Raw genomic sequence first — 16,902 nt, 5'->3', positions numbered from 1 at the left:
GCTAAGAAGACATGAAAAGTGAATCAGTTGCACTCTCACACAGGGTGGATTCACCTCTACGTTCACTACCATGTCTCAGCACAATTCCAGCAATGGGCCATGTTCTTTGTAATAATCTTGTTGCATGTTCCTTGTTCTCTGGATAGAAAACTCGCAGGTTCCCTTGTAACACTACCAGTCATATCACTTTCACAAGCACAAAAGTTTACCAAAAGGCTTAAGCAAAGGTTACTCTAGATCACAGCACTTGCCTTAGAGATATACCCATTCCCAAGGCTAATCATTTATTCCTGCATTAAATACATTAATTTTATGGTTAATTGTATGTAGTTTTTAATTAGTTTTCATATGAATTCCATTTTTGTTCACAGCTTCAAGTAATGTATTTCAATTTTAAAAACTATACCTTACATTCTCTCTTAATAGTTATCAGATAAAATATATATATATATATACACATTTTTATTCTGTGTACATTTGAGAACTGTGTACAGAAGGCTATAAAATGTTCTAAGGCAAATTAAAAAATTAAATAGCGCACTAATTTAATATCTTCCACTTAGAATTAGTATACTATTAGAGTTAAAACACTTATGTACTAGACATTTTTGTATACATTTACTTGTCATTGCAGAGAGTTCTCTGAAAACATCTACTCAATGTGCAGCGGCAGTCAAAAAAGCAAACAGAATGCTGGGAATCATTAAGAAAGCGATAGCTAATAAGACAGAAAATATCATATTGTCTCTATATAAATCCATGGTACGCCCACATCTTGAATACTGTGTGCAGATATGGTCGCCCCATCTCTAAAAAAGATATACTGGAATTGGAAAAGGTTCAGAAAAGGGCAACAAAAATTATTAGAGGTATGGAATGGCTGCCGTATGAAGAGAGATTAATAAGACTGGAACTTTTCAGCTTGGAAAAGAGACGACTAAGGGGGATATGATAGAGGTCTAAAAAATCATGACTGGTGTGGAGAAAGTAAATAAGGAAGTGTTATTTACTCCATCTTATAACACAAGAACTAGGGGCTACCAAATGAAATTAATAGGCAGCAGGTTTAACACAAACAAAAGGACGTTTTTTTTTCACACAGCACACAGTCAACGTGTGGAACTTCTTGCCAGAAGAAGTTGTGAAGACCAAAACTATAACAGGGTTCAAAAAAGAATTAGATAAATTCATGGAGGATAGGTCCATCAATGGCTATTAGCCAGGATGAGCAGGAATGGTGTGCCTAGCCTCTGTTTCCCAGAAGCTGGGAATGGGCGACAGGGGATGGATCACTTGATGATTACCTGTTCTATTCATTCCCTCTGAAGCACCTGGCATTGGCCACTGTCGAAAGACAGGATACTGAACTAGATGGACCTTTGGTCCGACCCAGTATGGCTGTTCTATGTTCTTATGTTCACTATTTATGTGTATACACAGTATAAACACAAATATGAAATATACATAAACAGTCCACAAAAAAGGTAAATAGTTTGTGAACTACTTATTTATTGTCCACAAATCTGAGGCATATGCCAGACTGACATATTTAAAATTTTACTGCAGGAAGGATTAATTGTTGATTGTCATGGCTGTCTCTTTTCATGTACGCATAGAGGAAAGTAAGTAAGTGCTTAAACTTTAAGCTTGTACTTAATTTCCATATGCTTTAAATGGAGTGCTTAAGTGTTTTTCCTTAGTATTTACAGTATTCAAGATATTTCCTATGGTCAATAAAAGGAAGTACAAGGTGATATTGTATACTCCCATTGACTTCAATGGGTTTTTGATTGGGCCCATAGCAAGGTTCAAAGATTCACATTCATAGTTAGCTTTATGTATTGTGAGTCATCTTAATCACATAAAATTAAGCACTCAACAGTCTTTGCAGCATCTGGGCCCTAATCTATTTATCCAAGTTAAAACTGGTACGTTTTTAAGGGTGACAACTGCACATCCATTGTCAGATCTCAGGTGGACTCACAGAACCAAAATTCAGCAGTTTCACTTTCAGAATTCTCTTACCTTGTAAGACTCATTGTCTGTTTCAGGGCTCTCCACTTGCACAACAATGTATGCATGCAGGAAATTTGAGGCAATCATATCTGGGACAAATGGAGTGTTTTCTTCTTGAAATATAATTGCCACTATGTCGTTACCAATGTGTCTCTTTCTCTGGAGCTGAATGGAGAGTGTAAATGTTCGATAGTTAAAAGTAGGCATTCAGATGTCTCCTGAAAACAAATATCTACTTTGCATGAGCAATTACTTAGACCAAAATTTTCAAAGTTGGGTGCCCGAAGCTAGACCTAAGGACAGAGTGGATTCTCAGTCACCTGAAGTCTTTAAATCAAGACTGAATATCTTTCTCAGAGGCTATAGCTCAAACAGAAGTTATGGGCTTAATATAGAAATTATTGGGTGAGGTTCTATAGCCTTTATTATGCAGAAGGTCAGAGTAGATGTTCATAATCGTCCCTTCTGGCCTTAAAATCTATTAATTTAATTCCCTACATTCATATTTAGGCCCCTAAATAAGTATCCTGATTTGAAACTGAGCCTCTACTGCTCCCAACACCCCTGAAAATGAGGCCATTTCAGTGCCTAACTATAGATTTAGGTATCCAACTTTAGGCATCCAAGCCTGAAAATTGTGACGTCGCTAATTATATTAGGTCAAAAACATGCAGGGACTTGTAGATTAAAATCAGCACCTGTTAAATCTCTGCTGCTCTATATTTAAGAGAAATCATTTGGGCCTGATCTACACACATTGTACCAGTTTAACTATATCAGTTAGGGGGCATGATGGTTTACCAAAACACTTATATTGGTACAACCCCTAATGTGGGCACAGATATACTTGTATAAAGGTGCCCTATACCAATATAATTTATTCCCCTTCCTGTTCAGGAATAAGCTATACTGTTGCTATATGGCACCTTTATACCAGTATAACTTCATCCACACTAGTTGGTTTGTGCCATTTTAACTATAACATAGTTAAAGGGGTACAGCTCTGTATGTAGACAAAGCCTTAACTTTCTTAACCATGCCAGTCTCAAAGGGCTTGAATTTAGGGACTATAAAACCACACTGTTTAAATTGTTCTAGGTGGCACATACAAACGTAAAAGGTGCCTACTGGAAATGAATGTTCAGTTTTTCATTCATTCCAGATACCCAATGTCCATTTTAATAATTCCAAACTCATCTTCAGTTCTAATATTTAGCTTTTCCTTTCTGTTTAAAAGTTTCTCTCTAAAGCAAGGTCGGCTTTCTCTCTTACCTGTTGTGCATCTCCTTCAGTAAAAGGCAACTTTGTGGAGACATGAAACATAATCTCTCTGTCCCTGAATACAGTGTACACAGACTCGGTACCAGTCTGACCATGCATTACATCCAGGCCCCCTCGGAAACTAGAAATAAAAGAAAATGTTGGAAAGAACTGAATAAATACTAACAGAACACTGACCCAAGGCCATAGCTTGTTGTTAAATTATTTAATGATATAGACAACTATCTCCTGTATGCATCTAGCTAGTGATATAGACAACTAACTCATGTATCCATATATAGTTAGTTATTGTTGTTATAAGTAATTAGCTGATATATAGTTAGCAAGTATAATGATTAGTAATCTGGAGGTTAATTTTCAGTGGTTTGGAATTCAGAGAAGCATCTGACACCAGATCTTTAACGTAATTATCTGAGATTTCCAAGCCTACAAAACAGCCTTTCTTTGGGTATTTAATCATTTCCAGCCCTAGTCTCAGGTCAAACCTGGAAGCCTCAAACTGTGTGAAAGCAGAGGGGGAAGACAAATTATCAGAATGTTTCAGAAATTTAAAAGAAAAGAAAAAAAACGGTCCACAGCTAGTAGTAAAAATGAGCGAAAGTTTGGTTGGGTTCAGTCTCCATGGGCTACTCAGTCTTTAGCTTCCTTGCAGAGACAGCCAACAAGGCTAATAATTGGTTCCAATTCTGGTAGTGTGATGTGGGAAATAGCCATTGAGGCATGATCCTGCCATCTTTATGCATGCATAACTCCTGTTGAAGCAAACAGGAGGGCTTGCAGGGTCAGGCTTCATGCCACCTTTATAGCTCCCTAAACCTGCGCCCATTGGAGCAACCCTCAAGGTTGCTCTAATGTGCACCCAGCTACCAATAGATACAAGGGGCCCTTCCGACAGCAGAGGTGTTCCAACCAGGTCCTCTTCCCCAGACCTGCCCCCTATGACAGGTACTATGGGGCCAGTGGCATGTGACTTGCTATTTCAGATTTATACTACCTGGGGATTCTTCCTTACTAGTGAAGCCAGCTTATCATCCCTTTTGCAATGATGGCACAGAGCAAAAGGACGGGGATGATCAGGGCCGGCTCTAGCTTTTTTGCTGCCCCAAGCAGCAAAAAAAAGCGCCGCCCCCCAACCCCCCCGCCGAGCGCCGCACAGCCCCCCCCCCCGCCGAGCGCCGCCGGAACCCCCCCCGAGTGCCGCCCCCCCCCGCCGAGCGCCACGCGCCGGAGCCCCCCCCCCCTGCACCGAGCGCCACCGGAACCCCCCCCAAGTGCCGAGCCCCGCGACGCCCCCCCCCCCGCCGAGCGCCGCGCGCTGGAGCCCGCCCCCTGCCAAGCGCCGCTGGAACCCCCCTCCAGCGCCGCGCCCGCGCCGCATCCCCACCAAGCGCCGCCTGCCGGAACCCCACCCGCCCCCGAGCCCCGTGCTGCGCCGCGCCACCGGAGCCCGCCCCCCGCACCCCACCGAGCGCCGCCTGCCGGAACCCCCACCCCAAGCGCCGAGCCCAGCGCTGCGCCGCGCCGCCGGAGCCCGCCCCCACCCCCCCCGCCTCCGGAACCCCGTTCCAGTGCCGCGCCCACGCCGCCCCCCTCGCCAAGCCCTGCACAACCGGAGCCCGCCCCCCAGCGCCGCGCTGCCAGAGCGCCCCCCCCCCCGCGGAATGCCGCGCCGCGCTCCCCCCGCCGCCCCTTACCAGGTGCCGCCCCAAGCATGTGCTTGGGTGCCTGGTGTCTGGAGCCGGCCCTGGGGATGATCGTCTGATACCATGATCAGATACATTTTGTTCAAGTTCTACAAATTCATTATAGGTTTGCACCACACTTAGAAAAGTACACGAGAACATGCTGAGTGTGTTTTCCATATGGGTTAGTGTCGTTTGTGACTGAAATGAAACTTGGTGTTTTAAAACAAAGGAAAGCAAATTTGCTACTCTTTTTTTCTTTGCCGTTCTGACCCCTTGAGTAGCTCCCCAGGTTTTGAAAGAACAGCCACAGTTTTATTTGTTTCTGGTTTGTACAACACAGTCCAGCAATGAAGTGACTTCTGTTTCTAAGGCACTGGACGTTTTTACACCTTAAGTGGTCTTTTGTTACATTTATTTATAAAACGGTTTCCTTTATTTTCCTCACCCTTTGAAATCCTGGAGTGTTATGGTTTCCCCTAGCAAACTCAAGAAGTTCGTGAAAGCAGGGCTCTCTTCATTATTCCCAAACAATTCTTCCTCTAAAGTCTGCAAAATACATCAACAAGTAAAGTAAAAAACTCAGGCTAGTTTTCACTCTAAGGGTGCAGGGGCCAAACTGAAAGTTTAAAGACACATTAAAACCAGAGATGGCTGGTGTAATAAGGGTTGAGACATCAGCACTCCCAAATGTCAGGCTTTTGTTACTCAGGATGGACCTGATTCTGATATTACTTTCATCAACATAAAATCAGGCGTAACTCCGCTGAAGTTAATGGAGTAACTCTGGTGTAAACCCAGATCAGAATCAGACTCAGGTAGCACAACCTCCACCTAGCAAAGTAACTTAAATGAGCATACTGTGGTGGGGTGCGTAGGCTGGGCCTACTGGACGCAGTATGGAAAGAATTCATTCTCTGAGCAGAGAAGCTACCACAGGTATCAGCGTTCGGGAGCTGGAATAAATTACTCTGTTAAGAAGGACAATGAAAGAAATGAATGCATGGGACTCTGAGAACTGGGTTGGTTGGGGGTAGATGGAATAAGGGGATAGCTATACTGCTTACTTACGAGAGCACTTTTTGGCCTTTATTTCTTTGCGTATTTTTCCTCAGAACTAGAGCTTGTTGGGAAATTTCCAACACAACATGTTTTTCATCAGAAAAACTCAATTCATCAAAACCAAACCTGTTTGTACAAAAGGATCGGCTCTGACCAATCTCCCAGTTCCAAACAGTTTTTTGAAAAAGTTCTCTCTCAAAAAATAAACCTCTTAAATAAAAACTAGCCACATGGCAATAACAGACAGGTAAGTGAATGCACAAGTCAGGAAACAATGGAAAAGTCACTTTCCTTTGATTGTTTCTCTCCTTCTATATGTGGCACTCAGAAAAATGAGTTTGTCCGCACATCACGTTGGCTGAAGCAGTCAGTGCTGATGGAAGCCTATGGACACTGATTTATCTTCTGCTTTCTCAAAGAACCCCAAAAAAGCAGGCTTGCCTGTCTTCAGCAATCAACCTGAATCAACTATGCTGCTCTTACCTACACATGCTCTACTTCCACAGCATGCTGAAAGCCACTGGGCTGGAGTCATGTAGTACAGAAGTACCAGGCAGAGGAACAGACCATGGTATGATTCGAAACATCTGACACGGGGGGGTGAAGTCCGCTGAAGTTTGGCTGAAGCTTCTAATCGGCAATCTAACATTTATACATTTGGGGAGAGGGATAGCTCAGTGGTTTGAGCATTGGCCTGCTAAACCCAGGGTTGTGAGTTCAATCCTTGAGGGGGCCACTTAGGGATCTGCCACAAAATCAGTACTTGGTCCTGCTAGTGAAGGAAGGGGGCTGGACTTGATGACCTTTCAAGGTCCTTTCCAGTTCTAGGAGATAGGATATCTCCATTTAAATTAAAAAAAAAAATTAAAATACCACCCTTCATCCTGAAGTTTCCCACAAGTGCAGGAATCACTTTTCCCAGCACTGAAATGCAATCCCCCTTGCAGGGAGCCATGACAGTTGTTTGTTATCACACTGCAGTATTAATGCTGCACAGGTTGGGAAGTGAGAAGTCCACCGTTCAGTTGAAACTGCAGGGGGATTTTAGGAAAACACAATTCCAAAAGCTACCGTATCACCCTCCTCAAAACCTACCTCTGCTGTGATGCCTTCAAATCATGCCCTTCTGGAATTAGTTAGGCAAGCAGCAAGACAAGTGTTTACTTTTTCTGCTAATCTCTTCCTTTTTGTTACCTTACGCTCCCTCTTTCCCATTTGTCTGTTTGTCCACCAGTCACATCCTCTCTGACACTTCAAGCATATGTTCCCTGGTGCAGGGCCACCTGGGGGGAAGGGGGGGCAAGTGGGGCAATTTGCCCCAGGCCCCGGGCCCTTCAGGCACCCCCACGAGAGTTTTCAGGGGCCCCATGAGAGTTTTCGCCGGGTCTTCAGCAGCAGGTCCTTCAGTGCCGCCGAACACACCCGGAGCATTTGAAGGACCCGCTGCCGAAGACCCGGAGTTTCTTCCGCAGCAATTCGGCGGCGGGGGCTCCTTCCGCTCTGGGTCTTTGGCAGCAATTCGGCAGCAGGTCCTTCACTCACTCCGGAACCGCCACCGAAGTGCCCCAAAGACCCGGAGTGGAAGGACCCCCGCCGCCGAAAACCCCAGGCCCCCTGAATCCTCTGGGCAACCCTGCCCTGGTGCAGGAAGTAAGGCCAGATCCTCAAAGGTTAAGGTGCTTAACTCCCATTAAAATCTATGGGAGTTAGGTACCTACATACATTTGAGGATCTGAGCCTTACTTCTTTGTTACTTGTCTGTAGAGTGACTAGTAGATTGCAGCCCTGATCCATAATTTGGTCTCCTAGATGCTATTTACCACAATCCAAATAATAAATAATATTTACAACAGATAGGTTCACAATAAGCCTAAAAGCCAAGATATTCTTATTAAAAGTCTCTGCAAGAAACTTTAGAATCAAATAAAAGGAAGAGAAAGTATGGCTAATATTAAATCCAAATTAATACTTCATTGGAACATTGGCGTCTTAATCATCTCCCCTTTGGTATATTTCATAACAAAGGGACTTTAATTATGGTCTTTGTATTAGTTATTCAACACACAATATGATGAAATATGGAAATATAATTCAAATGCCTGTCAGAATAATATCTGCTAAATTATAAGATTAATCTCTGTCTGTATTGCACATGCTAAACTCCTAGGTTAATGAAAGCATTTTCAGTGAACACATATCTCCATAGTCTAAGACTTCCAATGAAAATATAACTGTTTGGCTGTCTAAACAAACATCTGATTAAAAAAAACATGGCCACTAAAATGCATTTTCACATTAATTTAGCTTGGGGGTTGATTTATATATTCATTTATTTTTGAATCATATCATTTATTAACGAGCAAGGGAAATGTGCAAGTAATAAGAAACATATTATTAGAATGAAAACACAACAATATAATTACAAACATTTAGAGGTGCTGAGCACGGTCAGCCCCCATTGACTTCAGTTGGAGTTTTGGGTGCACAGCATTTAAAAATCCCACCCCCTAGCTATTTTCTAGAATATGCTTAATGACAATACAATGGGGTTACTTACCTGTTTAAACTTTTGATAAATCACACCAAATTTAAATGTGTTATTAACCTCGTGCTCATCATAAGACACTATCATCTGGGATGCCTGGAATAAAACATAATTTGAATGATTTAATTCAGTAATTTGTAAAACCGAAGTCTAAAACATTGCATAGATAAAAAATGGCATTAAGGAGAAGCACAATTTAGACTGGAATGGTAAAGTCCTGTAGGCAGGGTAAATAAGTCTTCCATGTCTACACAGCTCTAAATTCTTATTGGTCACTTGTTCGTGGCTCAGTACCGTGGAGACTCAGGGCCAAGCAGATTAGAGTTCATTAGAGCTACACAAATAATTAATTTTTGATTGACTGGCTGAACCAAAAATATTTTAAAAACCCAAATGTTTTGGATAAAACCAAAACAATTTTTTTATTCAATTTTTTGGCAAACCATTTGGTTTTGGTACTGATCAAATGTTTTGTTCAACCTGGAACAAAATGAATTGCTTCATCTTCACATTTTAATTTTTTTTTTTTTTTAAACAAAACTGAAGTAAAATTTGAAAGCATAAAGTCATTGCAAATGGAAAAATCAAAACATTTCATTTCGAAAACAGCAAACCAAAACATTTCTATATTCTCAGAATTTGCGTGGGCAGTGGTTGATGGAAATAATCCAGTGAATTTGACACACATTTGTGAAATGTTTCAGTCACCCAGAATCTGCATTTTTTGGCCAAAAAAATTCCACCCAGCTCTAGAGGTCACTGCCCCAAATGGCTGCCAGTCTAGAGGCACCAGAGAAGACATACAGTACAAACAAGAATGGATGGGACGCATGTAGAGTGGACATCATCAAACAGGGGCTCTCTTTTCCTTTATTTCTTGGAAGTGGAAATTGAAGGAATTTGGTTTATGAGAGAGGAGTGGATATTCCAGGCACCTGGGGCAGTGTAGAAAAAGGCATGGAGATGGGCCTGGCTGAAAAAAAGGCAAAGATGATGGTTGGATGCACCAAACACAGCGCAGGTAAGTCACAGGAAGCAGGAAGGGGGCCGGGAGAACATGAAGATAAAGGCAGGGCCAAAAATATTGAGAACTCTGAAGGCATGGAGCAGTGGGAACCAATGCCAAGATGAAAATACAGGGGCATGTACAGAATAGTGGGAAAAACTGAACTGATACCTCCATAGAATGTAAGGACCCAAATTTTCAACAGCAGCCTCAAGTTTTTAGTGACCAGCTTCACATTTGTCCTCAGGCTGGAGTAAATCCACCTGAACTTCAATACACTACTTACATCAGCAGAAGATTTGGCCCATAAGGTCTGATCATGGAAGGTGCTGAGAACCCACAGCCTTCCAATGAATCTGGATTTGAACTTCCCAAAAGTTTGGAGTTGTTTGGATGGGAGATTTTGGCGCTCTACCAGTGGGTGAATTAGAGGTTCCTCCTGAGTGGCAGCATATGGTGCACCTTCATTTTTTAAAGGTTTGCATTAATAGGAGAGTACTCGTCAAAGACATTCTTCTTAGTGAACAGTGCAATGGACGTTCTCAACTTCCAAATAATAACAAAGCAAGAATAAGATCATTTTGACCTTGGTTTACACCAAAAGGTGGTGAAAATGCCTTCTAACATACTCGGTCTCCAACATAGATAAATGTCTATCAGGGATGATCTAGACAGTATTTGGTCCTGCCATGAGGGCAGGGTACTGGACTCGATGACCTTCCAGTCCTAGAATCTATGAATCTATACAAGATACTTCAAAAATGAAGACTATGCTTTAACTACCCACTAAGAGGTTTCTATGGTAGCACAATTGCATGAGTAGTGACAGGGAAACAAACAAATGGAATCCGGTTGCTAGATCTCTTTCAACGAGCACATTTTGTTTCGCCCCACATCTCCTCAGCAGGTATAAATTGTCACGGCTCCATGGAGCTAGGCTGGCCCAAACCTAGATGGTACAGGCCATTTATTCATATTTTACACCAACTAAACCAGCTCAAATATTCAAAACCTGGACACGGGGCAGCCACACATTTATCTGCCTGTTAGCCCCATCCATGTACCCCCACAATAATACAGTGTGTTTCTTTGTCCCCCTCTAATGGTCCACATAAAAGGAGAAGAGCCTACTTCAGCTATCTGCTACTAGAATTACTCCTTTAGCTTAATCAATAGAGACTGAAGCTTTCAGCATTAATGGTCTCCAGTTCATACTCTGCCAAGGACACAAGTGAGGTTACATACGTATCTTCCCACTCACACTTCATTGCTGCTAATAAAAAGGGCATTAATGTGGAGCTCCTGCCTAGAGGCTGAGATTTTCCAAAGACCCAAGAGAGTTAAGCGTCCAAATCAGATGGGAGTTTAGTGCCTAACTCCCTTGGACTCCTTTTAAAATCTCAGTCATGTTGAATGACTGCCATTGTTGTTCTACACGGGGAAGGAGAGACATTTCATGGTCACTGGAGAATCACAGCATGAGCCACTTCAGTTTGTTTCATGAATGTTCTAACTAATAATGGCTGTAAAAGGAGCAACATCCTTTTTTCTCCCCTGCATGGGGCTTGCAAATACATCATGCCTTCAATTCTGTCTCCTACCGAGGGGAGATTCATTGTTACAGGAGAGGCACAGTTCCCAGCAACTATGGCTTGTTTTGTTTTGTCTTGTTTTATTCTCTTTTTTTTAAAATGAGATCAAAAATAGGCTATGTCATTAAAACACACTCTTAAATATAACCGTCATGCTTCTTCAAGTGTCCTGCAATCATGACTGCGGGAAAAGTACGAATGGAAGAATTATAGAGTGTTGAGAAAGCTCTCAGAAGCACAGAGAATTCTTTTGGGCAAAAGTGGGCGTGAACTCAGAACTATCTCCTGGCTCACACGGTATGGTGACAGCTCTGCATGAACCACCCAAATAAGATATTCCACCCCAAAATAGAACGAACTACCTGCCTATGCATTTTGATAGCGGTTAAGTAGTTTTAGGGGTCACACCTCCCCTCGTGCACAGGCATAAATCTGACTTGAAGCTTGTGACAAGAATTTGATGACTCTCTAAATGTATATTGTCACTGTCATTTTTTGTGGGCAACCTCATTCTAACCATTAAATGCCAGAATTTAACCCTAAATCAATGTCATCACTAGAGAGCTGCAAATCTATAGGGCTGCTTCATCATCATTAGAAAGGTGCAACTCTCAAGGGGTTTTGCTTTAAAGCAGTTCAAATAAACATTTTCTATAGTTTTAACCCACGTGGGCTCTCAGATCCAGATCTTAGCTTTAAGTTTTGGTTTCAAACAGACCCAAAAAATCTCAAAGTGAGACTCACCAAGTTTTCCATTGATACCACGTGAAACCCACTAGTTCCATATGACTTGGATACAACACCATGAACTGGCCCTAGGTTTGCTCCAATCTGGCTCCAGATTAGCACAAAAGCTTTGTAAAATCTTTAGGGTATGTCCACACAGCAATGTGAGCCCAGGGTTCAAACTCAGGCTCAAGCCTAATCCCCCCTTCTATCTACACACAAATCGCACTAACCCAGAGCTTGAATCCAAGATCCCACGAGGGTGGAGGGTCCAAGCCTGAGTCAAGCTAGGACCCAGGGTTCAAGTCCTATTGTTTTGCAATGTAGACGCAGACCCACTGGACTCATACTCTGCAAGTCTTCCAGAAGTATTCCACAATCCCACAGGCTGACTTTCTTTGTCCTCTGGACAGTCAAGTTTGACGGACAGTCAAGTTTTCCCACATTGCACCACAAACAAAGGGCTAGAGTGGCCACATTTTGTGAAGGCATTAGGAAGTCTGGAATATGGGTGGTTGGACTCGGATCCTCATAATGCAGTGTAGATGCCGGAGCCCAGGCTGGGACCCAGGGTTCAACAATTCCTAACCTGAGGTTACAAATGAGTGTAGATGCTTAAGCCCTAGGTTAACAAACCCAGGGTCTGCTAACTCAAGTTCTACTAACTCAGGCTTATATTGCGGTATAGACATTGCCTTAGTGAACTTTTCAAGGGATGTGATCTGAATCTGGAGCTTCTACTGAAACCCCAAACCATGCCAGGTTCATGTAGTCACAGATTTAATAGCTCAGTGGTTTGAGCATTAGCCTACTAAGACCAGGGCTGTGAGTTCAAGCCTTAAGGGGGCCATTTAGGGATCTGCACATTGGTCCTGCTTTGAGCAGGAGGTTGGACTAGATGACCTCCTGAGGTCCCTTCCAACCCTGATATTCTAGGATATCTATTAGCTAGATATATGCATGGTAATAATCATTGCATGTCACAATGACAAACTCTGTAAGCTTCTTTTTGTGTGTGTATAGACATTCATGCCAGAGTCATACCAAAAATTACATACCCTCTACAAATGAGACTTTGACACACTAACTCAACAGGAGCATAGAAATTAGAAAATGTGTTTTCCCCCCAAGAGAGTAGCAGCTGTTTGCCATTAAATATCTTTTTGGTTTGCATGCAAGTAGCTAAGAGCCTCCTTTCTGTTCTACATCCAGCACAGAGGTGGGAATGTAACCCCTAAGGAGGCTGTCATGCCCTTCATCTTGAAGAAGGGTTAATACTATTTTAAGTTAAACTAACCAATTGATATACAGTGCCTGGGCTCGACTTGCTACTGCATTCTACCTATTTTGAGGATTTCCAAATTCACATCCTGACTCATCTAATTAAAAAAATAGTATATTAGGAACTGCATCTGCACATGGTCCAGGCAGAAACGTCCTTAAAGAGACACAGCTACTAAACGACAGCGTTCATAGAAAAGTACCTATTGGTATCAGTGAATACAGACCCCACTCACGTGACAGGGGCATTAAACTTTTATGACCTTACCCCAGGTCCAGTGACTGAGGTGAGGAAACAAAGTTCAGTGACTTACTAGAATTCCTGACTCTCCCTTTACTCCATCAGTAGTTAATAAAAATATGCTTGCCTGAGTGTCTCACGGCTCCCCACCCCCAAAAATGTTACCTCCTCACTTTACTGCTATTAGCTATGCAACTAGCCAATCGTGGTAGCATATACTTATTTTGCATATGTAAATGAATCCACAAATTAGGCACGCAACGACACAAGCCGTTTTGAAAACCAGCCCCTTCAGATATAGCATTCCTGAGCCAGAGTATTTTATGGTCTTTATCCTCACCTTGGGGTACAGGACTGGGTTAAATTTCAGTCCAGAGGCATCGTCACAGAAAGCCTGCCACAAAGAAAAACAAAATCAGCATGAGATGGGAGGACAGTGTTTATAAAAGCACTTGGCTTCTTTTTATCTCTCAGTGGGGGCGGAATAAATACAATGCCCTGCGAGAACTCGATTCCTCCAGTGTATAGGCAGAATTGCCCTCTCCAGTCTGCACAGCAGATCTCACCCCCAGCATTCCACTCTCCTTATGTATGTGGAATTGCCACCGAGGGAAGATATACTCAAAGTCAAGGCTGCTAACTTAATATAATGAGCCAAATTCGGCTCTAAATTGCATGCATTGTCTTCGCAGCTCCGTCTCGAATTCTAATCCAATCAGTGATGGCATGGTCGTCACAGGATTTTACAGGTGAAGACTATTCATAGGAGTTGACTTTTCACATTAAAGGGTTTGCACAAAACAGACCTAAGTGAATAATGATTCGTTGACATTTAAGTGGCACATATATAGCATTTTGCTCCAAACCACCTTTACAGCTCTCTTCTCATTTCACAAAGGTGCATGCAAGCAGACATTTGTTCATGGACATTATCATGGGCCAGTGGCAAAGCAAAATTTGTTATTTGCAGTTGTTTGTAGAGATTAAGTCATCCAATCAGGAAACAGAAAAAATATCACATCAGAAAGGCAACCAATCACACAGTTCAAATATTAAATTCATGAAGATTGACTGCTGGCAGCAAGCAGTTTGCAAGCCTGAAATTTGTTCACACAAAGCATACAAACAAGTTGGTAAAAATCACAGTCTGTTCTCAGATAATGTGAGAACAGAATAAAGGGCAAAATTTGCCAAATAAACTGCTTAGCAAAGTTTTTCCCTTGCTGAAGTAGGAGTCAAAATAAAGCTGCATTATCACAATACTTGGCTCCCTGCAGAAAAGGAGAAGGATACCATAGTGCAGGCAAACTAGAACAGCATTTTGTTTACGACTGAGAGAGCGAGAACATGTGTATTTGCTGCCCCTTGTTCTGTCAGGCCAACACACAAAATAATAGCAGAAACCTTCATTTTCTTTATGGCTTTGCAGACTATTTACATCCCCCCCTCTCTCCTAATTCCTTCTCTCTTCTCTGGCAGCAGCAGATCATGGCTATGCTCACATGTAAAATATAGTAGTAAAAATAATCAACGCCACCATCCACTCCAATACCACTATTCCACCAAAGGTTTCCAAGATCTTTACAATCCTTAACATTACCATGACTCACCATTCCTGAGATGCACACATTATATTATCCCCATTTTACAGACGTGGAAATTGAGACAAAAAGCAGGTAAGTGACTTGCCCAAAGTCACACAGCAAATAAGCAACAGAAGCAGGAATAGAGCCCGAAAATCTGGATACTATTCTCTACGTTGACTGTCTGAGAACTCCACCTCCTGCACCCAAGACAAATGTTATAGCAGCACAGTATTTGCATTTGCAAAGCTTTCCATGGTGCACCTAGAGCGTCCATGTCTCGTAAATCAGTTCTCTCCAGGCAATATAGACAGTTTACCTTTGCAATCTGTGGGATACTAGGAAACTTGCTGAGTCCTGCCAGGGGGATTCTTTCATGTAATGTTTTCAGTTTGGACCTAAGAAAGGAAAAGAGAAGAACAGAGAGCATGAAATAAGTTACGATAATAGATATGCCTCCAGAGCTTCCATGCATACTAATTGTGACTGGTAATGTTCAGTGAAACCACAGCAGGAATCTCTTCCAGATGTTTGGAAATGATACCCTGCTGCATTTCCAGGGTATGGCTAGTAACGATTGCCTTAATTTCTTTTATTGCCTCTGCAGCTCTGTTGTGTTAAAATATTCATATTTTGGTGAGGGACGAAGAAGATAATTCAGACACTGGGTCTCATCAGTTTACAGAACAGATGGTGCTAAATATGATTGATATTATCCAATATCCTTACAGAGATTTTTATGTTCAGTTTCACTGGGCTTGGCTATAGATCAAAGTCTAATGTTTATTCCCAGAGCAATCTCAAGATATGGTATTCCAAATCCAGAAAAAGTAAAATAATACCCCAACCCCTTTCATATACCCATGTGTAACGTGTTAAATCTATGAGTAGCAAGTTCATCTACATCCATTAGGGTGAAAAAAACAGATAAAGGATATTTAAATAGTGATTATTTGTTTAACTTTGGGGGGAGAAGGGAGGAAGTTTCATACCTGAGTATAATCCGTAAATATTCAGTACCATCTGCCTCTTCACACTTAATAGAAAGGATCAGATTTCCTAGGCTGCTGGCTGTACAATAAAAATTTAAATGATCCTAAAAATAGAAGAGATGTGTTAATGTGGTGTGATAAGGCAGCCTTATCTACTGACAACAACCTGCATCCCGGCTACCTAGAATGCTTCTTAGACACTGGTCCCCGTGTCAAGAGAAAATTGAGGATGACTCATTACTGTCTTAAGAAATTCTCCAACACCTCACTCACAAATGCTCCATGTCTCCGTCCTTTGGGAACCTGAGGGGGCTTATTTATTTTTCAGCCTGTAGACTTTATTACTCTGTCTTTCGTTTGTTCATAGGGACAAAGTGGACTACAATATTTTGATTGGCAAAGGTAAATAAGGATTTTTCCCTCAGGATGAGACAACAGCATAGAATTATAGAAATATAGGGTTGGAAGGGACCTCAAGAGGTCATCTAATCCATCCCCCTGAGCTGAGGCAGGACCAAGTATACCTAGGCCATCCCAGACTGGTGTTTGTCTATTCTGTTCTTCAAAACCTCCATGATGGGGATTCCACAACCTCCCATGAAGCCTATTCCAGTATTTAATTATCCTTATAGTTAGAAGGTTCCTAATGTCTAATCTAAATCTCCCTGGTTGCAGATTAAGTCAATTACTTCTTGTCCTACCTTCAGCATGCCTGAGAACTCAGACTCTGAGCCAATCAATGGAAGGGTCAGAGGTGAACCAAATAATAATTATCTCACGTTTCAGCCTGTGAATGTCTGAATCTTGAATTTTGTTTACAAAATGAAATTCCAAAAAAATTCTCATGTGGCATGACTCAAACAATTCCATTTGAAATGGTTGGTTAGGATTTTGA

The 16,902-nt window shown here is 42.1% G+C and overlaps 1 protein-coding gene across 3 annotated transcripts in view; it reads right to left on the bottom strand.

Moving 5' to 3' along the window:
- Positions 1-16,902, bottom strand: part of RAP1GAP2 (RAP1 GTPase activating protein 2) — a 228,584-nt gene that overhangs the window by 27,054 nt on the left and 184,628 nt on the right. For all 3 annotated transcript variants that reach the window (XM_054008314.1, XM_054008313.1, XM_054008315.1), the window contains 7 exons: positions 16,008-16,111; positions 15,335-15,413; positions 13,773-13,826; positions 8,599-8,682; positions 5,428-5,528; positions 3,289-3,418; positions 2,026-2,181 (listed from right to left, as the gene is read on the bottom strand). In XM_054008314.1, the coding sequence (XP_053864289.1) occupies positions 2,026-2,181; positions 3,289-3,418; positions 5,428-5,528; positions 8,599-8,682; positions 13,773-13,826; positions 15,335-15,413; positions 16,008-16,111 (708 nt within the window). The remainder of the gene's footprint in view (positions 1-2,025; positions 2,182-3,288; positions 3,419-5,427; positions 5,529-8,598; positions 8,683-13,772; positions 13,827-15,334; positions 15,414-16,007; positions 16,112-16,902) is intronic.

Source organism: Malaclemys terrapin, chromosome 18 (assembly GCF_027887155.1).
Source record: "Malaclemys terrapin pileata isolate rMalTer1 chromosome 18, rMalTer1.hap1, whole genome shotgun sequence".
In the NCBI taxonomy this organism is placed as follows: domain Eukaryota; kingdom Metazoa; phylum Chordata; order Testudines; family Emydidae; genus Malaclemys; species Malaclemys terrapin.
Note: the sequence above shows the minus strand (reverse complement) of the source record. Positions and strands in the feature narration are given on the sequence as shown.